Raw genomic sequence first — 26,918 nt, 5'->3', positions numbered from 1 at the left:
TGCTTAAAAAATCACTTTTTCTGTATGGGTGTGTGCAGTTTACTTTGTAGAATAAAATGACCAAGTATCATCAAGTTTGTTTACCAAAGGCTTTATTTTACACACAACTTGAAAGACCCCATCATAAAACCCCTTCTCGAAGGAACCAGCGGCGATTATTCTTCCGGGTTCTGACGTCATACCTGCACCACTCTAATAGGTTATCACACATTTACATAAACTTGGTCCTGGGCGTAATTCAATATTGTTTGATGTCTATCAACAGTAGGCAGTACAGAGCTGAAAACCATCCAATTTTATAAAATTTAATGTATTCTGAGTTTTATTGTGTTTTATTGTGTCTGATATCTTGTATTTGCAGGTTTATATTTAGAAACTTATTTTATTTAGTAACAGCCATAACATGTTCAGAACTAATTTATTGATAATCAATTTTTTTGTAATATTTGCAGTGTATATATATATATATATAAATATAAACCTGTAAATACTTTTTTTTATCAGTTTTGACACTATAACCCATGAATAAAAGAGCATGGCAATTGGTCTAATCTTTATGCTTTGCATATATTTTTTACCTTCACTTCATAATAATGCACTCCATATGTGGGCAGCGACTCCACCAGGGTCAAATACCTAAAACAAAGGTAATGTAGTCAAGATTGATGTTCAACAGCATCTCCAGGATCTATCAGCACACAGCAGGCCTGAGGTGTGGGCGTGAAGGATTTAAGCAGCGAATCATAAATCACGCCGCCTCTGATGACCCGCCCCCCCCGAGGCTAATCATTGTTTTTCCGATACTCACTGCACAATGGCCTGCCCTCTGGAGAGCCCTTTCAACAGCTTGTAGTGCTCAATCACACGTTCCTCGCTGCAAAAGAGAAGGATGATGAAATCTTCTCCACGGAGGATATATTCCCCACCCATGAAATGAGGCAACCCTCCCCCCAAACCTCAGCATAAAGACAGGACAGCACGCATCATCAGCCATAAAGGCTATAAATGCAGCTTCAGCATCACTGACTCGTCTGCTCTGAATGTGAATCTCATGGCTGTCTGTGCCGCTACCTTAAATGACACATCAGCACATCAGCTAGTAATTAAACATCAGACAAAAATGCACTTAAAAAAGAAAACGAAAAAATAAGCAAGTTTTACCAGTATGCTAGAGACGGATGCTCCTTCAGTACTTTAGTGGGCAACGCTGGAAGCTTCTTCAGCTCTGCTCTGGTATTTTCATCACTAAAATCAACAAAAATACACTTTCAACATGCAACAAGATTCAATAACTGAAACTTTTAACATGTTACAGATGTTATGACATGATGGTACAGAGATGTGACGACATTAGACAATAAACAAACCAATTTGTATTAGTTTGCTCTAGTTAAGAGAATAACAGCTTAAAATAAAAGCTACCGTATGACTTCCGAAGCCTTGAATAAAGCACACAAATCGCATGGACTACTTTTATGGTGCTTTTTAGACATTCATACTGACATGCTTTTTAGCTATTTCTAAAACAGCAGCTTGAACATCCCACTTAATAAGACTTAAAGAAAGTCATAGGTTTGGAAAGACGTGATTCTGTGTAAATGATGAACGAAAATGCCTTTAATGCAGAGCTTGTCAAACTTTTAAACTTTTCTGACCCAAGGAACTTTCATTATTACATTATTCTAATCTCATGCTGACCTTGTTTCTCAATTAACAACCGTTAATGTCTTTTGCCATATCTTGGATTCATTGTATCTCTGACAGAGAGAGATTTAGTTTAATGGTGACTTTGCTCTTTATAAGCAACCAATTAATCTTAAGAATATATATTTTATATATAAATAGAGTTTTATCTCAACACTTGACAGTAGAAAGTGATATTAAATCCTGGAAATAAAGACATTTTTCAAAGTTCGTGAACTTTGTGGTAAATAAGTGTGGTGGAACTACACACCTTGTATAGTCTCCTTTAGATTCCTGTAAAACAAAATATGTAAAGCATGTGCATTTAATACAAAAAAAAGTAAAAACATGTCATAATATATAAAAGCTCTGATATTTTTACCTGCAATGCATGAGCAGCTAATTTAAAAACCAGCTCACTCTCCACCTCAATGTCACCCTGTGGACAAACAAGCACAATTCATTTTGAATCACTTTTAAAGACGTGCTCTGAATGCTGCAAAATCATTTTCATCATGTCCATTTATTAATGTAATGAAGAAGCAGAAACTATGCATGTCATCCTGCCATGGGCATCGATTTGTTGCTTGGCTTAGCTCATGAATAATAATTAGGTTACACACAAATAATTGAAAATAATTTTTACTGTTTTCATAAATAAATAGTCTGTCATGTATATGAAATAGTCACCGAACCCACTGCCTCAGAACAGTTTATTATAACATAAATAAATTGCCGCTGTATGTTGGGAGACTCATTGTGATTTCACTGGAACGGATAGTGAGCTGTGGAGATTGAGAGAGGTGTGTGTGGGAGAGAACATATAATTCTGCCACTGATAACAATCACAACAACCACTCAACAAATACAACACAAATCTATGGAAGCTTGTTTCCACCAAGAAACTCGCGATTATATCTCACAACTCTGACTTTATTTCTCAGAATTGCAAGTTATAAAATCTGAATTGCGAGAAATAAAATCTTAATTGACGTTTTTTATATAGGCTATAATAAGATATACGAGATTCTATTTTTTATATATTGAGATGTAGCGAGATATATTCTGACTTTTTTCCCCACAATTGCGGGTTTACATCTCACGATTTGGACTTTTTTTCTCAGAATTGCAAGTTATAAACTTGCAACTGCGAGAAATAAAGTCAGAATTTACTTTATTTGTTTATATATTTAGATATAAATGTGCAATTTTGACTTTTGTTCTGACAATTTAGTTTATATCTTTTAAAAGTTTAAAAGATTTTATACTTTGTCAAGTTTATATCTCACAATTCTGACTTTATTTCCTTAGTTATAAACTAAGAAATGTAAGAAATCAAGTCAGCATTGACTTTATTTTTTATATATATTGAGATATATTGATATGAACTCACTATTCTGACTTTTTACTTCGCAATTGCGAGTTTATATCTCACGATTTTGACTTTATAAACTTTGCGAGAAATAAAGTTTGAACTGACTTTATTTGTTTATATATTTATATATGTTTATATATTTAGATATATTAAAATATAAACACGCAATTCAGATTTGTTCTCGCAATTGTGAGTTTATATCTCGCAATTCAGAATTTATTTCTCATAACCGCAAAATATGAACTCGAAATTATGAGAAATAAAGTCAGAATTGACTTCATTTGTTTATATATTTAGATATAAACAAGCAATTCTGACTTTTTTCCTCGCAATTGCGAGTTTAGATCTCATGATTTGGACTTTACATTTTTTCATTTATATCTCAAAAAAATATATCTTCTGAATTGTGAGATAAAAAGTCACAATTACCTTTTTTATTTATTTTTTATTCTGTGGCGGAAACAAGCTTCCATACAATTGAAATGCTTCCTCTGTATGACACAATTCTGCCGCAAGCAAAACCAGGACATGGCGAAGAGTGAAAAAAAATGTTTTTTGCCCATGATGCAATGACTCAAAATAATCCTTATGTTGGTCATGATGGTTGTGAAGAATCTAAGAGGAATTGTTCTGTTTTTTTGATTCACAAGCCAATCAGTTACACATACTTCTTCTATGGCCTTGGGATGCGATAACTCACATAGTACTGCTCTGAGGTCTGTGGCTTTTTAATTGTTTATGGAGGCGAGAAATGAGACAGTGAATCACTTCAGCGGGTAAACAGGCACAAATGTACTCACATTATAGATGGCAGACTTAGCATTCAGAAAGAATAACTCCACAGTCGTGTGCTCCTTTAGAAGTGAAATGCTCTCGATGTAGAACCTGCAAATGACAAACCCGTCAGTTAATCGCAATTTCGGAGTAATAAAACGGGGCGAGTCGTAGCCAAAAGACAAAAGCCTCACTTCAAAATCTAAAACAAGGTGCTTCTTTGGAGCGGCACCACAGTGATTGAGTCCAGGAATGTGCTGCATTCTGTGGTCGATGTGGTCATGTGACTTAAGACATCATGAGGTAGCGATCACATACCTCACCAGGAACTGAAGAGCAATAGGCCCTGATTTCTTGGAGAAGTCGTGTTCCAGCACTCTGCGGTCCAGCTGCAACCATTTGCACTGACCACTGGAAGAGGAAAGTTTATCTGGCTGAAATGTGCGATCAGACATTCTTGTTCAACCCAGTAAACGCTCTGCAATTTAGCACTAATATATGAAAATCGTCTGCACAGAGACGACTTCAACAGGACTCAACTGAGCAGAACTAGATGAGATTTTGCATTAGTGACGACTGGAACACTGTTAGGCTATGCATTAATAGTTTATTTGAACTGGTCGAACACATTTGTAACTAGTTTGTACAACCTTTAACTGTAAGTCTGGGAGTAAACAGAGAGGTGGATGACATTTTAGAATAATAACAGTAACATAACAGTACCATAGTATTAATGTTTTTTGATCATGGTACCTTGATAATACTGTACTATGTTTTCCCATATGTACTATCACAGTACAGTGGTTTTCTTTGAAATACCATATACTGTAAATACCATGGTATATGAATATGGTAATTATTCAGTGTCAAGGTATATATTAAAGTAAAATGGTATTACCATGTAAAACAATACTATATTATGGCACCCCAACAGTATTTTTTGTAAGGGAATTTTATTTGTAGCATTTCCATTTTAATGTACTTTTATCCCACTGGTGCTGTTCGGCCATTTTTGAGTGAAACATTTTACATTTAGTTTTTTTGTATAATTTTTAATTTCATCGGAATGGTACGAAATTTGGTAAAGGTTTTGGCACTTGCTGTGTGAACACAAAGAAAAATCATAGACATGATTTGAAAAAGTTAAATGGCCCTGAAAAAATAGTCACACTTGTATTGTTCACGGTCAAAAATGACCGCATTGGAAATGAATGGGAGACAAATTTCATCTATTGGAAACTTTTGGTACTGCGGCCAAACAAAATCTTACTGAAAGCTATTTTTTTGAGATATCAACCTAAAATTTGGAGTACAGCTTGTTAAGATTTATGGTTTTGATTTTCTCACAGTTTTAGAGTAAAACGTGTTTTGGAAAATATCGATTTCACATAAAAATTTGAAATGGTATAAATAAATGCAAAACTTTTTTCAAGTTCATTTTTAAAAACCTTTTTCACTTCAGCAATACTCTGCCAAGTGACGTATTTAAAAAGAGACAAAGCTTAAAGGGATAGTTCACTTTGAAATAAATGTTTGGTATGTTTTAGCTTACCTCAAGGGCATCCAAGATGTAGGTGTCTTTTTTTCCGCAGTAGTTTCAATTTTTATCTTTTTAGGTCAAACCGTTCTTGTCTGTCAGTCATAATGCAGGTCTATGGTCACGGTCTCAAAACACATGCACAGAGTCCAAATTAAAACAATTCCCCGTCGTCCAAATTAAACAATTCCCCATCGTAAGTACACATTGATGGCCTAAGACACGAAACGAGCGGTTTGTGTGAGAAAACTAACAGTATTTATATCGTTTTTACCACTTATACGCAGCCATGTCGAAGTGCTCTGATCTGACGTGTACGCAGACTGGTGCATAGATATATACACTAGATGTCGCCTTAAAGACATTCGTTCAATGAACTGCCGTAGACAAGGCGACATCTAGTGTATATATCTATGCACCAGTCTGCGTACACGTCAGATCAGAGCACTTCGACATGGCTGCGTATAAGTGGTAAAAACGATATAAATACTGTTAGTTTTCTCACACAAACCGCTCGTTTCGTGTCTTAGGCCATCAATGTGTACTTACGATGGGGAATTGTTTAATTTGGACGACGGGGAATTGTTTTAATTTGGACTCTGTGCTTGTGTTTTGAGACCGTGACCATAGACCTGCATTATATGACTGACAGACAAGAACGGTTTGACCTAAAAAGATAAAAATTGAAACTACTGCGGAAAAAAAGACACCTACATCTTGGATGTCCTTGAGGTAAGCTAAAACATACCAAAAATTAATTTCAAAGTGAACTATCCCTTTAAGTCTTTGCTCAAAAGCATTCAAGATCTATGTCCGTTTAAATTGGAAATTCAATTTTCAGGTCTCAGGTATTAGCTACTGCATAAATATAATTTAGAACCATACATTTACAAAATGTATTTACAATCCCCTAAAAATACAAAATATTAAATACAAAATATTATTGAACTAGAATATAGTACAATCATTTATGGAAGAAAAAAAAAAAGGTCATATTTGACCAACAGTAGCCTACCACAGGGTTAAGTGTTGTGCAATCAGTGAATCAACGTTTAGAACTGGTTCATTCAAATAAACCATCCAAACCAAGACATTCTGATGCTATTAACTTAAAGGGATAGCTCACTTAAAATAGAAAAATTTGTCATAATTTACTTGTCCTCATGTTGTTCCAAAACCCATATGACTTTTGTCCATCTTGTAATGAAATCTGTAAGATTTCTGTCTCCCCATTGAAAGTCCATTCCACCAAAGACATTGTAAAAGTAATCCATATAAATCGAGCAGAGAGTAATTAATGGAAGATTTTTAATTTGTAGGTGATCTATCCCTTTAAATTCAGGTTTGACATATCCTTTCATCCTTTATGTTTTCAAAAAGCTAGATTTTCCAAATGTTTGATGGGAACAATGCACCTCTGTAGATAACATCATTAAAAAGAGGCACTCACGTGTCATCCACATAGGTGAACCCAAAGTATTCCTTCTCCTTAAGGTTAAAATGCGATGAGACCAAATCCAAGAGTTCACGAGACAACAGCTTCGGCTGCGAGAGAAAATCCATTGATCAATATAATGTGAGACAGGGAGGTTTACTGAGGTCCATTACCCTTGAGTGGGAGGTGTAATAGACTAGAGCTGGGATCAGAACTGTGAGACATTATACCTGAACCAACATCTCCAGCTTTCTGTCGTCCAGGAGCTGGACCTGGCAGAGGCGTCCCTCGGTCATCTGTGGACACAGTTATGACGTCAGATGATCGACACTGCACTGTTGCCACCTTCTCTCCTCACTATAGTGACACTCTGAACATTTCATATATTTTCACATAATAACTGTCATCAAAACCAGAGGTATAAATCACAAGGAATCTCTTTTAACAGCGACAGCCAAAACAAACTTAGAAAGAATCGGTTATGGCAGCAAACTGAGATGGAGATGAGACATTTCTGCGAATGGCTGGTTAATTCTCAAGTGCCTGATGCTGAAATTTCACTAGCACTAATTTCATTTAAGCATTAGTGCTGGACATTGTTTATTTATTTATTTTTAATTCAAATGATTAAACTACATTATTAGTAAGTTTGGAACCCAGCCAGCCAGCCAATCTACCAAACAAACAAACAAAAATAACCAACCAAAACAACAAACAAACAAACAACCAAAAAAACAAAACGACCAACCAACAAACCAAACAAACAAATAAACACCAGCAGAAGAAAAAAACAACAACCAAAAAACAAACCAGACATCCAAAATCTACTGAACAAACAACCAAACGAAGACAAACAAACAAAACAGCCAATCAAACAAATAAACCAGCAAAAATCTAAACAAATAAATAAATAAACAACTAAACAAACACCCAACCAGCCACCCAACCTAGCAAGCAAACAAACAAACCAGAAAACCAACCAATCAAACAAACAAAAACAACCAATCAACAAAAAACTAAAACTAACAACCAAACAAATAAACAACCAGCAGAAGAAAAAAAACAACAACCAAAAAACAAACCAGACAATCAAAATCTACTGAACAAACAACCAACCAAAGACAAACAAAACAGCCAATCAACCAATCAAACAAATAAACCAGCAAAAAACTAAACAAATAAATAAATAAACAACTAAACAAACACACAACCAGCCAACCTAGCAAGCAAACAAACAAACCAGAAAACCAACCAATCAACAACAACAACAAAAAAACTAACAACCAAACAAATAAGCAAACAAATAAACAAAACAACCAACCAAAAAACAACCAGCACAAAAACGAATAAATAACCAACCAACCAACCAAACAACTAACCAACCAATTTACTATATAACCAACCAGACAGACAACCAAAAACAAACAAACAAACAAACAGCCAATTAACCAAGCAAACAAACAAACAAACAAACCAACCAACCAATAAAATAAAATAAACCAACCCCCCAAAAAACAAATTACAAAAATGAATAAACAAACAAACAAATACCCTATAACATTTCTCTTTCAGAACCCTGTTACATTTAGGGCTGACCATTACAGGGATGAAGGTCAGCGCAACAAAGGTCAGCTCTATGTATAATGTCAGTAATATGCATTGTTTTGGGTTTTGGGTGTCGCTGCTAATCCAGGGGCAATTTGGTGACAAATTCAACAAAACTTTAAATCTGTTTTTAATGAGATGCATTTAAACCAGCAGAAGCGAGTCTTTCAGGACTGAAGAGATTCCTCGTGTCTCTGCATTCTGCACCAGCAGAGGCCATGCACACACAGATTCTTGTGGAAAAACACACATTTGGTGCGCAGAACAAAACAGAAACTAGTTATTTTTCCGTCACTGAAAATAACAACAGGATGTTGGACATTTTAAAATAGATAAAACATCTGTTAACAAACCAGCAGAATCTTATATAACCACAAAAACGACACAAAATTGCTTTGTTTTTCAGCTCAGCACAAAGACTGCTATAAACCGACCAATACCAAAAATGTCTGTTTACAATATACTGTGGTGGAGTTGATGTATAATTTCATGTAGCTGTTGAGGGGTTCTTGTAAAAGTCTATTCCAAATGATTCAAAATATGATTTAATCTTTGGTCAGGATAAATGTGGATAATAATACTTCAAGTTTCATTAGTAGACTAGCTTTCTTACTTTAGCACAGATCTTGCATTTGCACTGCGGAGAGCTGAACCTACGTGCTGTGTTTCTCAGAGTTATGGCATTATGGGACTGATATTTTGGAAAAGTTTAAAATGCCCTTTTCCAAGCCTGTAATTTGTGTTTGCATGAGCTGTTTTTTGGAGAAAATAAACTTTTACAATGACATTGCAATGAACAATGTACAGTATCCAAAGATCCTACTAAAAAAAGCTTTTATTTGGTATTTTCCAATTCATTGTTTCATTACAAATTATACTATCAGTATATAATGTTTGCTTAGTGACCTAGAAATAGTAGGCCTACAAGTAATAATAGTAACAATATCAATCTTACATATTTCTCTCTTTATGTAACACCACAACTTTTCTTAGTTTAAATCCAAAAGCTTCTGATCTCAGATTGTCAGTCTGAATATGACTCATCACGGCCAGAGAAAGAAGTATTTTAATAAAAAGTAACTCTCACTTAAAGAAGTTCACAGTTGTGTATTAAAGTATCAACATCGTCTCAGATGTTTCTCCTAAAATAACAAGAGAAATAAAAATAGACAAAACAAGACCATTTTGGTCTGAGTATAAAGCTGTAAATATGGACAGATCAGATTATTATGCGTTTCATTTCGAAATCTTGGGGACACATCCTACAATAAGGTTCATTAGTTAATATTAGTTAATGTATTAACTGACATGAACTAACAATGAGAAATAGATGTGTTACAGTATTTATTCATATTTGTTAATGTTAGTTAATAAAAATCCAGCTGTTCATTGTTTGTTCATGTTAGTTCAGTGCATTAACTAATGTTAACAGATACAACCTTAGATTTTAACTAAGATTAATTAATGCTGTAGTAGTATTGTCCATTCTTAGCTAATGTTAACTAAGGTAGTTAACTAATGTTAACTAATGAACCTTATAGTAAAGTGTTACCAACATCTCTGACTTCAGATGGCAGACTTTGAGAAATAAGAAACAAAAGACCAAACAATTATTCTCCATCGTAAAAGATTCAAAGATCCAAAACAGACCATCACAAATGAAACACAATCCAGACTGAAATGATCCCAAAAGTACCAAAGCCACCTCAAGCGGTTAGGAAAGAGCGGCAGTACCTGGTAGACGTGGCCCGGGTAGAAGCAGGTTTGTAGGCACTGTTGACATGACCTCATCCTCTGCAGGAAACACCTCTGGATCATCCACAGGACGATCTGCCATAAGAGACTGAGCAGAGCTTCCACCCCACACACTAAACCCCACGCCATGCCTGTCCCGCCACCGGCTGGTACCCGGGTCGCCCCCGTCTTACGCAACCAGACCTAGTCTGGGTCAAACTCGAGACAGACCGTTCTTTCACCACCTCCTAATCTTTGCTCCCTCGTGCAAGATCGACAACTAGGTGACATGCGTTTCGACTGCATTCCCCATGAGCGGAGACTCGGCTGCACCCCTGGAGAGGATGGAAGGGGGATTTCTCTTTTCCGTGTGTGCGCTGAGGTTAGAGCCGGAGACTCTGGGAGGCCGGCCAGGCTGAGGAGGAAAGAGCTGAGGTTTGTGGGGAATAAGGGCTGCCCTGCCAGCCACGGTTTTAGCTCACGATTCCACTGGTCCTTTTTCGAGCACACATGGAGACTCAAAGGGCAGATTTGTTTGCACACACACACACTCACACACACACACACACACACACACACACACACACACACACACACACACACACACACACAAAACACAATCCTGCCATTTTGCTTCCAAAAGTAAACCAGGCTCTGCCACATCGATTTCTGCGGCCTGTCCACGTGTCCCAGAAGCTGCTGCGCTCCCTCCTACTTTACTGCCTGACACAAAGTGAGAGGATTTACACGGCTATACAGCTTACAATATACATACCAATCCTATGGGCCCTATTTTAACGATCTAAGCGCATGGTCTAAAGCGCACGGAGCAAATGCACTTAGTGTGTGTCCGAATCCACTTTCGCAAGTTAAACGACGGGAAAAATGGTCGGCGCTCCCGGCGCATGGTCTAAAAGGGTTGTCTCTATTCTCTTAATGAGTAATGGGTGTGTTTTGGACGTAACGTGCAATAAACCAATCAGAGTCTCATCTCCCATTCACTATTTACATGGCGGGATTTGCAAGTGGAAAGACCGAACGCATCTCCAGAGAGGAAACATAATGTTAAAGTGCGCAAGCAGATCATCTACGGGACAAGCCGGATTCCACCATATCTTTAAGTACACAATATTAATCTTTTACATTATAATCCTTTTGTTTTTAATATTTGGCTAGTTTGTGTGCAGCTGTGTGTGTAATAAGCAGAGTGTAAGCCGAGTGTTGTGAACCGGCCTATAGGCGCATATTGCTAAAGCGCTCTTTAAAAAACAAAAGCATTTGCTATTTAAACAATGTGGCGCAGAACGTGAAAATGATAACTGCGTCGGGCTGAAACTAGCAAAACACACTTGCGTCGCGCCTGGCGCTGCATTGCACCAAGTGTATGATAGGGCCCTATAGCTCCACAAAAAATGTCTGTGGGGTTCAAATGTCAAATGTTTATTTGGTTCAAACGCCCACAGGAAAGATACGTCTCTATGTCTTTCTTCTAAACAGCAACAGAATTAAATGCAAAGTAAATTGAGACTTTTTCCAACGGCAAATCTCCTGTTTCACACATTTTTCTACTGAGAAAAAGTTTCAGAAGTGCAACCACAAAAATAAAAATCTGTTTCGACTGAAATAGCAATTGAGGGGCATACTGTAAACATTTACAGAAACATTTGTTTAATTAGCGTTTTCCCAATGACGTGTTTATTGTGTCCGCATTTATTTAATGCACTTAACGTGGATATGCTAGAGTAGCAGCATGTAAAATTAGCTTGGCAGAAATAACGTGAGGCGACTCATTGCCAAAGAACTTTACTGCGATTGGTTGAATTTACCACCTGAGAACATGACACCTTGAACACTTTACCAAAATTAAGTATCCAATTACCCAAATTTAATTACCTAAACTTTATTTTCGGCTAAATGAAAACTTTAATTTCGTTTTTTGTGTTTCAGCAAAACAAAAAAAACAAAAAAAATTCAGTGCATCACTATTAAAAATGCAATAAAAAATATAAATGTATATGTTTTTAATTTCTGAATTACAATTCATTTTGATATTTTTGGGTGCAAGTATCAGCCGCATGAAATGTCAGCGATACAACTTCCCTGATATAACCCGCAAACACCCCCAAAAATGTAAAAGTTAAAAACAAATGGCTTCACTGCCTATTAATGTTAAATAGTTTGACTGCCAAAAGCCATGCCGAGACTAACAAAGTTATGTAATCCAACTAACATACAAAAACATCCAGAAAAAAACCAGGAAATGTCATAGAGAGGACCCCAGCAGACCCTCTGTGTCAATTGTCATGTCAGTTTGTGGTGCGACAACAAAATATATGATGTTTATGAACGATTAATGATATTTGTAAAAAATAATAATAATATGTCCTTTACATTTTTAAGATAATTAAAGGGGCTATATGTATAATTCAGAAACCCCTGTTATTAGCGACTCCATTGGCTGTTAAGTGAACTGCAACCAGCAGCTTATTGCAGCTTATTGCTCGTGCAAATTCTCATTGGCTTTTTCTGAAGTATCAGAGGTGTTTAAGGCTCCCAACATCACTGTCATGTCACTACATCAACACTACGTCAAAGTGAGTGACAGACAGAACTAAGAATCTCATATCTCTTTAGCTACTTAGCTAACACTCAATGTATTTGAGGAATATATTCGTAATGCAACACATCTGTGTCTTGATGTTCAGAAGGACATGTTCAGTCTGCTTTGTTTTAGCAAATGCATCTCCTAGACTGACTTGACGTGTTATGCCACAATGTCTGTGTGAAAAATGTACAGAAGAGGTTAACCCAGCCTCATGACTCACCATTACCTCATCAGGCCACGGAAAATAAAGAACAACTGCTATATTTCTGAGTACCAGGCCATGCAAGGACCAACTACACCCATTTGATTGCATTTTATTAGCAGATTCTTTTAAACGGAGGGATTTATCGTGCTGAGGGGAGTGTGTGGAAAAGTGCAGCATGTTAAATTATAGCCTGTTCTGTTGAGCGGCCCATAATGCAGTGCTGTTATTAGGAAGGAACCGGCGGAAAACCAGAAAAACAGTCTCAGACTTTCATCTGGAAACACTACAACATTGTGTTAATGTCTTAAAACATAATGACACTGCTGATTTCTCATAAAAATACCCATTCAAAAATAAATGAAGGTGGGAGTTAGAAATCTGTGAGCAATATGCTTTCAATAATTGGGACTTTTTGTAACTTCTGAAGCACCAAATGCCACATCTGATAACCTTTAGACAAGTGGTTAATGACGGCAATGCTTATTTCTGAATATAAACTGAATCATAAGTTGATAAAAAGGAATAAATATGCCGAACCGCACACACAGGATTGTGGGATATCATAGAGAGTGAGCTTTTCAGAAGGCATTTCAGAAAATAATCGTCAGAATTATTATAAACTATGTTTATAGCAAAAAAAAAAGAAAAAAAGTGCATTGTCATAATTGTTCATGAGAATAAATCCACTTGCTCGTTGGTCGCTAGGATGTTCTGGGTGTTTGTTTACGTTAAAGGAATAGTTCATCCAAAAGGAAAATTGTGTCATCATTTACTCATTTAGTTTTTTTCATCTGTGGAACATTAAAGAAGATATTTTGAGAAATGTCTCCAAACATAAAATCAAAATGAAACTATAATATAATATTATATATAATAAATAATAAAATAAAACTATTTCAATAATATAAATATTTAATGATATTGTTTTATGACAAATATCACAAAATAAATGTCTGTATAATATTAAATAATATTACATATTTTATCTTAACGTCTGTTCATTAAATATATATATATATATAGCCTATATAGACACACACACACACACACACACACACACACACACACACACACACTAAGACCCGCACATAAAAATAAAAATAAATCATGTGTTCAATTCATGTATTTTTCATTAATTGTCAAATCTGAATTAATCGTATTACACAGTAAATAAAAAATAAAACTGAAATTTAAAATATAACTTTTTTGTCATTCAGTTTTCTCCTAAGTAGATCACGGTAAAGAGAGAGTTGGTTTAATATAGCAATACTCACAGACAGTTTCTGTTAATCAAAAAAGTAATCATTTAAGCAGCAGCTTAGTCGTAATTATAGCAGAAATATTCAGATTCAGATGTGTGTGAGAGAGCCCAGCTAACAGGGAACGTTCTGGCAAGGTTCTCTCAACGTGATGAACAAACATTGTTCCAGTAACGTTAATAGAAGGTTTGTTCAAAGTTATCTGCTGGTCTTTAATAATGTACCCAAAGCATTAGAACAAAAACGTTATTTATGCTTCGTTCATGGAACGTTTAGTTGGATGTTTGTCTAACATGTTGCTAAATGTTAAAGAACATTCAAAAGTAACGGTCCCATAATGTTTGCATAATGCTAAATTGAATGTTCCCTTAAAGCCCCACTGAAGTGCCTTAGAAACGCGCAGCTTTGTTTGATGCGTTGACGTAATTTCCACTGAAACAGGAAGCTAAGGCGGGACATACTGAATGGCTCCTCCCCCTTTTCAAACAGCCAATAGCGTTTAGTTTACCTCACAGACTGCAAGTCGTACTTGACAGCAACCGAACACACATCTCCAACCCTCGTGTCAACGATCGCTTTTGGCCAAGTCGTATTTCTAGCATGGGGGTGGAGCTTTAGATTCTAGAGAGCGTTTGATTGGACAGAAGCTGAAGTCTGATAAAAATCTGTCATCCATTTTTAGCGGAAGTGAGAGATTGTACGTTTTGAATGCTTACATCTCCTAAATGTTAATTTTGTCATTGTTTTGGAACACACCAGCTTATTCATAACCTTAAGGCTAACATATTCATACTAAAAGCTAAATAACGTTATTCATAACTTAGTCAGCAAAATGTTCTAGAACATATTTTTGTCAGCTGGGAAGATTACAGATGTTGCTTGTCAGACATAGCCAAGAGAACAGTCTCAGATCAGAGAAACCTGGTTCAACTGATAGATCTCCTCCCAAAGGAGAGCACACACACACACACACACTCGCACACCCACACAGATCATGTGACCAGCATTACGCCTCGGCATCAATTAAAACCCCAATAAACATCCATTCAGCGTCCTCATGATCTACACATCAAGCGCTGCACTGACTGTCCTCTACATACTAAAGTATACATTTCATTGTTTGGATTCATTTGAGGGAAAATGGCTCTGGAGTAACCGAAGGGCAAGCAGAAAATCTATTTTGGTATAATAACTTACATCTCTCCACTTCAGCTATTCCATCTTTATTGGTTTTCGGTAGCATAAGCTTCATAAAAATATGACTGGCTGCGTTTAATACGACAGCTCGAAAGCACTCAACGCACTGCGCACACTCAAATAAAACCTCCTGGCTGTGAAGATAAACCTGTGAGGATTTTGAAAGCGTGGATGATATTTGCCATGGCAGATATTAGATGTTTATCTATGACATTTGTAATTTTCTATTTATATGTGTTTCTGCTGCCATCAGAGCTCATCTCCTGTCAGGCCTCTTTCATGTTGTAATTACACGAGCTTCCAGAAGGTGGCAGTGCATTTCACATTCAGTTCACTCCACATCAAAACACGTCAATGCTGTCCGCTCTCCTGCTAATAAATTACAGAATATAAATCATTTTAAATAGATCAATAATATGTTATACTTTATATACACTAATGTTCAAAAGATTGGGGTTGGTAAGATTTTTATAATGTTTTTGAAGGAAGTCTCATATTCATAAATGCTAAATTTATTTGATCAGAAATACAGTAAAAACAGTAATTTTGTGAAATATTATTACAATTATTTTCTATGTGAATATATAGTAAAGCGTATTTTATTCCTGTGATCAAAGTGTCACATGATCCTTCAGAAATCATTATAATATGCTGATTTGATGCTCAAGATTTTTTTTTTGATTATTATCAGCTGATAATTAACATTTGTGCTGCTTCATATTTTTGTGGAAACTGTCTTTACTGTCACTTTTTATCAATTTTATGCGTCGTTCGTTGTTGAATACAAGTATTAATTTCTTTAAAAAATGTCTTTCTTTCTTCGTCCTGATTCCAAACATTTGAACGACAGTGTAAATACGCTTCAAGTGATTTCCATTGATTATCAAAGATAATTGCCGTCGGTAACGACTGAACTCAATGAATCACACAGAACGAAAGTAAATAAATAGAAACAAAGCTTTGTCTTCTCCTCAGTAGACCACAGTGAAGAGAGAACTGACTAAAAGCAAGATACAATCACATTAGTAACACACTAATGTGAGATGCCAATAAATGTGAATTTAATTTAGAAAATGAAACATGGATTTTTTATCCTTTAACTCAATAGAGCACAACAGTAACGCCGCACTTTATCAGCAGCTTTCAAGTATTCAATAATTTCAATTATTTTCTTAATAAGAATTCTTCAACAAAGCCATTAACCAAACTAACCAGCGCCGATATGAATCAAAACATAAAAAAATTTGATAATGCATAATATTTGTGTATGTCGACTTTTACATACACAATAGAATACCCTATTATATAAAGTATAGGCTATTCATTTACTTTAAAGCATAAACATAACATGAAAACTGCTCACTCGGACAGTCTATGAAATGCCACTGTTACACAGCATGAGTGTGTGTGTGTGTGTGTGATGTCACGAGTGTTGAGTGTCACGGGGAAGGGTACACAAGACAAGACCCTTGGGCTCAGTGAAGTTAAAGGCCACGTTTAAACGGCCTGTCCTGCGTAAGGCAGTCCACCTCCAGACTGCAGTAAATCCATGTAAAGCCTCTAACAAAAACCCTTTGTCCTTTAATCTGCCACACTGAGCAGAGCTCTTCTGCTTATTAACAAAAGAAACCTCATTTAGTTGAATTAACGTACAGTTTCCCCAGCGGAGAAACATCTAAGAACATTTATAGACTGAGAAAACGAGTCACGGACGGAGCAAACGGCCTTAATGGATGAAGATCCTAAAAGTACATCTTTCGATCTGTTATTTTGGGGTTCGGTCAAATACACAATCTACAGAAAAAAACAGTGAATTGTTTAAGACTCTGCCTTAACAGATGACACAATTACATCGTTTAATGACTAGAACATGGATGTCAGGGATCGAAACCCCTCTTTTAGAGGCTCTGGATGAGAGGAAGGGTGAAAAGGACTGGAGAGTGTGTGTATTGTTCATCTAATAGCCACCTGTCCACTTCACTGATGTTAGCAAACAAACAACCTGCAGCTGTGGCCCCAGTATCCAACACACTACTATAAAACAGTACAGCCTCTAAAATCTATGGCCTATAACAAAGTAATGATGTCTTTAGGTGCTTGTTGAAGTCCTTATGAGTTTGTAAGTGCGTCTGAGTCGCTTTAAGGCGAGTCGGATCACTCGGAGGCCATCTTGTAATGTCTCCAGACGGCCGTTTCCTTTGAGCAAACTAGAGCAGCTCTATCGACTTGAATGGGCAAAGACCAACATGTATTGTCAAGGTTATGTTTTGATAACATGTTACAGCGGCAATAGCATCTGACAACAACTGTATCATGATGTTTTTATATAGCTAACATCACGCTTAAAAACTGCATATTTCAGGCTGATTCATTTAATGCACATGTACATTCTGTGGTAATTCAACTATAGCAGAAAGGCAACTGGATCTTTGAAATAAACTTGACTTGACTTGACTTGACTTGACTTGAACTGAAAATGCTTGATTTCCTTTGTGAAACAGAATTTGTGAAAACCTTTGTGCTTAATTGTGCTAAATCTACACTTGAAGTTGTGTACTTGCACTTGTAGATTATGATATTAAGGCGAGACACGGCAGGCAAAAACATATTTTTTATTTGTTTTTACTGGTCAATTTTGAGATTTTGGGATATTTGTCTTCAATAACATGTCTTCTTTCAGACTTGTGGTGAAAAAAAGTCCGAAATACACATTTAGGTCTTTATTTTCCTACACTTTGTCTGTTTGCGTCTGTAGATTTCTCATAAATTCAACAAAAGTTTGCGTTCTTAATCAACACTGATCTCTGTCTGCTCCCTGTCATCACACACACCGCTGGAAAGCTCTCTCTCTCCTGTACAATGCTGTTGGATCCAAATATGGTCATTTCCTTTTTATCAGCAACCAATCGTGAAAGTAAAAGGGCTAAATGCGCAATCTCATTGGCTGATGATAAATCACCCGTTTTCTCAAAATGACTTTTCTCTCATTCTCCAAGTCCGAAATCTCCACTTCAGCACCTATACACACCAGACTCTCCAGTCTTGTACCTAGTTATATTATGAAGACATTTACAGAGGGATTTGTAAATATATTATTCCTAGCCTGATTTATATAACAATTTATTCAAAAAAACATGGCAAAATCATTTTTTAAAGGCTATTGACAGTATATTCCCATATTTTTTCCCATCTAATATGTGAACACAATGAAAACATATTTTTTAACCTGGCTTTATCCAATACTCAGATTTCATTTTTTTAAATATATGCAAATTTGAGCATATTTAATTAGATATTGCCTAATTTGCATATTTAAACATTAAATTACAGAAAACTTGTAATAATTTTTTTTTTTCTCATCTTAATGTAGGCAATCAACTGGTAAAGTTTCATGGTGATATCTGCTAGTTAAACATTTTACCCTATTCACCTGTAGTGTCTCGCCTTAATGACATAAAGGTCACTTTTAGTAAAAGAGAGTACTTTTTCATGACTGTTTCTTTACACATTTAAGTACACTTTCAAAAATGCACTTTGCAACACTATATCAAGTCAAAAGTTTTGGTTACACTTTATTTTAGTGACCTTGTTACAGTGTAATTATACATTTCAGCAGTGTTGGGGAGTAGCTAACTACAGGTAACAATGCTACTAACTTAACTACATTTTTCAGTAGCTTGACAGAAGCTCAGTTGCTTTTAAAACAGTAGCTTTTCCAGTAGCGGACTACTTTGATCAGCAAGTAGCAGTGTAGCGCGACCAAAAGCTACATTTCGTTTTGAGTTTTGACGAGCCAGAAATGCATTGAATCGTCTTCTGATTAGATCACAAAACTAAAACGTGCGTTACCAGCATCTATAGTTTCATCACACATCTTACGGCTTTACAGTTCACTGAGAAGAGATCGTCTGATGATTATATAAAGGACGTACAGAAGTAGGTTGATATTTCATTTGGATCGATTAGTAAAGTTTACACTTATGTATGTAATTTATGCAAGTTGTCGCTGCATCAAAGACTTTAAACTTGAATAATAGCCATTTTACTCTATATCAAATTGCACTCTATATCAAATGTCTACTTCTGATTTTATGATGACCCGTCATAGTTTAACTTTCCCGCCACAGTTTTATAATGAAACTAAAAGACACAAGCGTTGTGTTTTGAGCCATTGCTTTGGCAAAGCATCGGTCAATCGAAAAGAAACTCAAAACATTCTTCATTAACAATTTTTCTGTTATTTGTTATATAGTATGTCATTGTAAAAAAGTAAAAAATAAAATCAAAGTAGTTTCGATGAATGTAACTAGCTACTTTTTGATAGTAATGAGTACTTTTTTAACTTATGAGTAACTTAAAGCTTATCAAACTACAGTTTCAGAGCTTCTCCAACACTGCAACTTATGTCTGAGTAATATATTAATGAACTGTGTTCTTACTATAGGGTTAGGGTTAGGATTAGGGTCTGGTTTATGCTTAATTTATAGTTACTACTACAGTAACGTGTAACAAGGACAATGCAAAAAGTGTTACCAAAGTTTTACTATTTATTTTACTAGTTTCTAATTTTACTTTATATTAAATCATCATGTTTTAGTAGAAGTTCACCTTATTGATGAATTGACTAACATTTTAAAGCACATGCAAAGTTCTTGATTATAATTTTAACTGTAGTGTTATTCAATATTGCATTTAATATATATATATATATATATATATATATATATTTTAAATGTACTAAATTGCAACTTCATCATTACAATAATAATTACATCATTTGTGATGTTAGTCAACAAAACATAAGTTTACTTTAAAGCAAAAATGACAAAAGATTTTTAAAGCATAATGATTTAAAATGTACTTTAACATAAAACTTTGAATTTGACACTACAAAGTGTACTTTTAAAAGTGAACCTAAGTGTGTTAACTCTTTCCCCGCCATTGACGAAAATTTCCGGCTTTCCGTGTTTTCACTGTTATACGGTAGGGGGCGCTATTACACATCTTCTGAAAGAGAACTGAATCTCCTGATCAAAACACAGGGGAAGAAGAAGCAGAAACAAGGGACAGAATATATAAACAGATGCATATTTAAAATAACGCGATCATCAACATTAAACAGCATATAAATCAAAACTGCCTAATGTTACTGAATGAAATGTCGACCCAGGACGAGCTACAGGACTGTGAAGCTTCAGGGGTGTTGATGGACTCGATCTACTCCATCTGTGTTTTGATCATCGTTCTGAATCCCATCCGGACATTGTCCATTGAGTACATTTAAGTGGGCTTTATTTAATTTATATTATATTATCTGCAAGTACAGTTTTTTTGTACTGCAGAAGTACAAGTAGTGTAGAAGAAGTGCACATTCAATACAGTTATATGCACTTGTTTTTCACAAGGGATGATGGCCCTCAAATCTATGAATGGAGCAAATAATACTGCTAAACTTGTCACTATAATGTCTCCGCAAAACTGAATTTCACAGTCAAAAAGCTTCAGCAAATCAGGACTTTGGTCACCATTGGCTGCATTAATGTATATATCTAGGATATTGCCTGTTTATATGGCCATGCGAGGAACGCTTGGCAAACAGTATGAAATGACTGCGGCACACCCATGTTTGCATGAGAAGCCACGCTGAATATGTTTCCACATTCTTAATGGCTTGAATCATGCTCTTATATGCCTTACCACGACAAAACCGATTAAAAACCAAGACAATTCATCACCTCACCACAAGACTGTACTCTGTTGCATGCTGTTTGTAATTCATTCAGACCGATTCCAGGAATCTGCCGGGACAGAGATGTATCTCTCCAGGCCTAGAGTCAGATGTGCCGTGGATATCATGTCTGCGAGTGAACCCAAGCGGGAGCCTTTATCAAACTCCGTCCCAGTCTGTGTTCAGCTTATCTCTGTTTACTCCATGTGATGAATAATTGAACAGCACTCGTGTCACAGTCTATCCGGGTATGAGCGCTCTGTCACACTGACTGAACGTACCCTTCTTTAGTCAAAAGCAATCTAAAAGATCAAGGCTAAATGTGCCACTGCATATCTGACACTGTCGATTCCACTGTCCAAAAACTGTAGAATGCATTTTTATTTTTTTACATCTAACTGTACCTTGACTGTAAAGGCCCTGATATACTCACAGTGAATTTCTTTTAGTCCTTTAAACCAAACAGATTGACAGTATTAAACATAAAAATACAGTGTCAGTGTTGCTTTCGATTAGAATAACACTTCAGTTTCTGCTATAATAAAGCATCTCTCCAGTGTCTATGTTTTCACTCGCAGACGCCGGATCTCGACGGACTGAACTGAGGAAATGAACTTAAAATGAAGAGTTTTCGAAACGCTGTTCCGAACTGTTAATTTTGGCCTGATTTTGTTCAAAATGATGCCATACTAGTTCGTTCTTCGATTTCGCTTCAAGTATATTGGGGCCTTTAATCAACATGCATGAAAATTCAAGATTACGAGATTCAAGAAATGATGTAGAAAGTTACTACGTCATGTACTAAACACAAAAGAGTTACTATATCTATGTATATGGAGGGGGAATTGCACGATTCTGATTCCTGATGATTGTGGTTTATTAACAATTCCACTATATTATACTTTTAGTTCTTAACTAAATGATATACTAAACATTTAAACTATATACTAAACTACTCTTTTTTTTTTTTTTTTTTTACTCTAAAAATTACACTATAGATTACAGATTTATCTCAATAACACAGGTACTTATTGAATCACTAGTAGAAGCGAACATCATACAAAAACGTGTTTCCTTCAGTTTAAAAATATACCTGACCCTAGAGATCATTCCAGCTTTTCACGGGTGTTTTCTCCAGGCCATGAACTCAAAGCAGAGACGCACGTGCTGACGGGCCGTTTCAAGGGTTATCAAGACACTGCTTTGAAACAAAGCAAAACTTTCCTTCTGGCCAAAATAATGTCTTCCTGTCAGTCTACATCCCTGTAAACATTCCCATCCATGCAGGATACTCTCTCTCTCAAACACTCAAGTCCTTGTCACACACATTTACTGCAACTCATGTTTACCGCAATACCAATTCTGAAGAGGATCTCTCTCACAGAGCTGCTGTTGTGTTAAATCCTCTCTCTCTGTGTGCATGTGTGTTTGTGTGTGTGTGTGTGTGTGTGTGTGTGTGTCTCCACAAATATATTTTGCGATATTTGAAATCCTTGTCCTTGTGGGGAAATGTTTTGGTCCCCATGAGAGCTTATAAATCATACTAAGTGATGTTTTTTGAAAATGTAAAAATGCAGATATACGTAAACCACATAAACAAGTGTGTGTGTGTGTGTGTGTGTGTGTGTGTGTGTGTGTGTGTGCACAACACTCTATCTACGCAAACCTTGGCAATAGTATCGCCATAGGCTTGACATTTTTTTAGACATGTATGAATGAAAATGTATGAATGCATATTTGTCATTTTAACAGAACTTAGAACTGGTGGTGCTTGAGACACTGTTGGTCATTCAGTGTTTCTAAAAAAAAAAAAACAAAACAGTAATACTGATTTGATAATAATACTACTACTAATTCTATATAACTAATAACGGTTTCACTTTATTTTGATGGTCCCTCTAACACAGGGGTGGGGAACGTTGGTCCAGGCACTGTCCTGCAGAGTTTACCCTGAAAAAAAAAAAAAAAATGAAAAAAACTCACCTGATTGTAGCCTTACTAGTGATCCTGAAGACATTGATTAGCTTGTTCAGGTGTGTTTGATTAGGGTTGGAACTAAACTCTGCAGGACAGTGGCCCTCCAGGACCAACGTTCCCCACCCCTGCTCTAACACGTTCTGTTGACTATAAGTAACGTTTCACCCACTATAAGAAACCGGCAGTGGCTTCTTAAGGTTTTTAAAGGCTGAACTACATGGTGTGTTAGACTCTCTCTCACTCTCTCTCTCTCTCTCTCTCTCTCTCTCTCTCTCTCTCTGTGTGTGTGTGAGAGAAACACAGAGCGCTCTCAGCTAAGCGGCGGAGAGTCGGGCGCCTTCACACTAGAGTTTAACGGTGCGTCAAATACGCTGCATTGAGATGAACTGGAATAGTATGAAACTCTCAAATGCTCAGTCAGTGTGTAAAATATATCTGTGCTTACTGCTAATCTTAACTTTACTTAGCCTCTAAACACTGGCGAGTGAAATCTAACAATTTATTAGCCAATGGCTAATGATATACATTATTTAGTCAACTAGCATGTGTGTGTGTCACTCCTTTCTCTTCAGCTGATATTGCACCTCTTTGCCTTCCTCAGGTGCTCAGTCATGACCCCTGACCCTCCATTCAGTGATGGCCTAAACACTCTAGACTGTGGATGGTGTGAAGAATTTCGCTGGATCTTAATTCAATTCAATAGTCAATTGATGTTGGAATTGATAGAGGGGAAAAAACGACTACATCCTTACTGCTCGTATTACAGTGTATCAAGTGAAAATTTAGACATCTGAAATTTAGACAATGGCCGTTTCATTTTCGACAAGCCTTGTAAGCAGTAGACCAATCACAACAGACTGGACCATCTGACCAATCAGGGCACAGTAGACCTATCACAACAGACTGGAGCATCTGACCAATCAGAGCACAGTAGACCTATCACAACAGACTGGAGCATCTGACCAATCAGAGCAGAGTAGACCAATCACAACAGACTGGGCCATCTGACCAATCAGAGCAGAGTAGACCTATCACAAAAAAACTGGACCATCTGACCAATCAGAGCAGAGTAGACCAATCACAACAGACTGAGCCATCTGACCAATCAGAGCAGAGTAGACCAATCACAACAGACTGGGCCATCTGACCAATCAGAACAGAGTAGACCAATCACAACAGACTGGGCCATCTGACCAATCAGAGCAGAGTAGACCAATCACAACAGACTGTTTAATTAATAGTATTTTTAAAGATGAATTTAAAGTGAGCATTAGATGACGGCACATGTCACATAAATGTAAAAGAAACGATGAACAGGAGCAAATGAGCATTGAAATGAGCATGCACAATTATATATCCAATAATAAACAATACATACGGTACATCCAATATCTACCAATACTGATATTAAAAAATAATTAACTTTTTTTTTTTTTTTTTTTTTTTTTTTCGTAAAGTACGAAAAGTGGAATAAGATAGCCAAAGATCACGTCACCACTACACCAAGGGTAAAAATGACTCTGGATGAAGTGAAATGAAACCTTAATAGTTTCCACCAAAATACCAAATTGAGGATTGCTATAAAATCATAATAACATTATATCATTCATCTTCAAACAGTTAAGTAAGCTTTCGCAATTTTTATTACATTTTGAATACCAAGTTAACACTGTTTTACCATAGTAAGTGGAAATTTCCACGGTAATTTAGCATCTCAAATGTCTTGTATGGTTAAACTAAAATTAGTGGTGGAGCTGATGATGTGTTTCAGTAGCTGGTTTCGCATCAGAGCAGAACTGCTCCACAGCAGCATCAGAGAGAAACTGCACTAGTTCTGCAGCTGGACTGCAGTCTCCCCTGTCCCGGCCGAGGGGGAGAAGCGGTCTCTGTACACATGTCTGAGCTGCTACACAAACATGCATCTAATAGCATTCATCTGCTCTGCGCTCAGTCCTAGTGCTCAAGCTTTTCACGGGTTTGAATCATTTCGGCTGACATTTAGAAAGTTAATGTGCTTCGAAACCTAGTGAGCCCTAGTGACTACCTAGATAACATTTGTAGGACTGCAGGTGCAACCCTTGTGGGAAAAGAACACTTAGCATACTTATAAAAAGAGCACTTATTACAAAAATAATATACTTTACAACAATATACAGTACTGTGCAAAAGTCTTAGGCATGTTAATATCTCTCCCCCCTTAATATCTCTATCGTTTCTTCAAGCATCTTGGAGACATTCCCGCAGTTCTTCTGGATTTAGTCTGTCTCAGTTTTTTCTGTTTCTTCATGTAATCACAGACGGACTCGATGATGGTGAGATCAGATCATACCGGCTGTTGTCAGACTCCTTGTGCATACACAAATCTCACTTAATTATTACAATTAATGGCAAAAAGGATGTTTGGAAATTAGGGGTGGAACGGTACACAGAAGTCACGGTTCGGTTCATACCTCGGTTCGGTACGAGTTCGGTACAATAGAGGGAAAAACAAAACAAAAATGCAGAAGGCTTGTGTGCATGTCTCAGGCTGTACCACCAAAGGAAAATAAATTACTTAAGCCTTGTATTTTTTAAATAAGTTTTATTAATAAAGTAAAGGCATAGAACCAGTTTATTTGTAGTGCACTGACAATAGTTTTATATAATTAGTTTATTAATTAAATTAATAAAAAGACAAAAAGACCTTGAGATATGTTTGGTAATTGTACCTGAATTAATTGAAAATGTATTTGCTACATTTCAGATTAATATATTTGTTTTCCTTAAAATTTTAATTAACAGTAACTTAAACACTTTGCAGTTTAAATGATGTCCTGTATAATAGGGATATTAACATGCCAGACGTTTGCACAGTACTGTACTTAAGTGCAGACTGAATGTAATGTTCTTAAACAATGAATTGCATGTTAATTGGATTAACTGAAAATAGATTATACAGTCCAATAGTTTAAATTTATATTAAATGCAATTAGCTGAACTTAAGAGCATTTTTGTCCCACTTAAGTAAAACTTAAGTGTATCTTTATATGTAATTTCATAATTATTTCTGTTTTCTTCTGACACTTGGTTAAAGGGTACTGCCAAATGACAAGCATTTATTGTAAACTAAAATATGCTTTAATGTAATTTCTCTTCAAACTTGTATGTAATGTATTTATATATATTTGCAATTATTACACATTAAATTAACTTTATATGCAATATTGAAGGACACACTATAGTTAATTAAGTAATAAAAATTTAGTATGTTAGTAAACATCTGAATAAGCTGACTTCATTAAAGCACGAAAAACGATTATGAAAACATAATGATTTTAAATGTACTTTAAAGTAAAACTTTAAACTTTAAAAGTGTACTTAAGTGTGTTATAGTCATGAAATGTTCTCTCTTTAACACGTAAGTGGCCTTTTATTTAATTAAAATGTTATAAACTGCAGTTATTTACAAGTATGCTTTTAGGATTTGAAGTTCACATTCAATACAATTAAGTGAACTTCTTTTTTTACAAGGGAAAGGATGTTAAAAACGGCTTATGATGCCTGCCGTTCATCTCAAGCCCGTCATGAACGATCCCACAGAAAGTGTCTCACTGAAGAAGACTGCTACTACTTCAATAATCCATGTTTTTTTTCCACCTGGCAGATGATTCAACGGCAAATAAATAAATCCCATGGACGTACACGGAGCGAGGAACCCGAGCCATATCTACAGACCAAAATATCACAGAGACTTGGGGGAGAGCCAGTAAACAACACCCTAGCAACTGCCCACAACACCCTAGCAACCACATAGCAATGCACTGG

General features: G+C 36.1%; 1 protein-coding gene across 3 annotated transcripts in view; it reads right to left on the bottom strand.

Annotated features, from left to right (window-relative positions):
* The window catches only part of frmd4bb (FERM domain containing 4Bb), a 57,113-nt gene that overhangs the window by 21,362 nt on the left and 8,833 nt on the right, over positions 1-26,918 (bottom strand). Inside the window, exons 1-10 of one of the 3 annotated variants that reach the window (XM_082145051.1) lie at positions 10,144-11,101; positions 7,035-7,100; positions 6,820-6,914; positions 4,151-4,243; positions 3,859-3,943; positions 2,066-2,122; positions 1,955-1,977; positions 1,162-1,245; positions 809-874; positions 579-636 (exon numbers count right to left, since the gene is read on the bottom strand). In XM_082145051.1, the coding sequence (XP_082001177.1) occupies positions 579-636; positions 809-874; positions 1,162-1,245; positions 1,955-1,977; positions 2,066-2,122; positions 3,859-3,943; positions 4,151-4,243; positions 6,820-6,914; positions 7,035-7,100; positions 10,144-10,293 (777 nt within the window). In that variant the 5' untranslated portion in view covers positions 10,294-11,101. Of the gene's footprint in view, positions 1-578; positions 637-808; positions 875-1,161; positions 1,246-1,954; positions 1,978-2,065; positions 2,123-3,858; positions 3,944-4,150; positions 4,244-6,819; positions 6,915-7,034; positions 7,101-10,143; positions 11,102-26,918 lie in introns of those variants that run through there. The other 2 variants (XM_082145050.1, XM_082145052.1) reach the window with 2 other exon arrangements.

This window comes from Leuciscus leuciscus (assembly GCF_965113295.1).
Source record: "Leuciscus leuciscus genome assembly, chromosome: 18".
NCBI lineage: Eukaryota > Metazoa > Chordata > Actinopteri > Cypriniformes > Leuciscidae > Leuciscus > Leuciscus leuciscus.
Note: the sequence above shows the minus strand (reverse complement) of the source record. Positions and strands in the feature narration are given on the sequence as shown.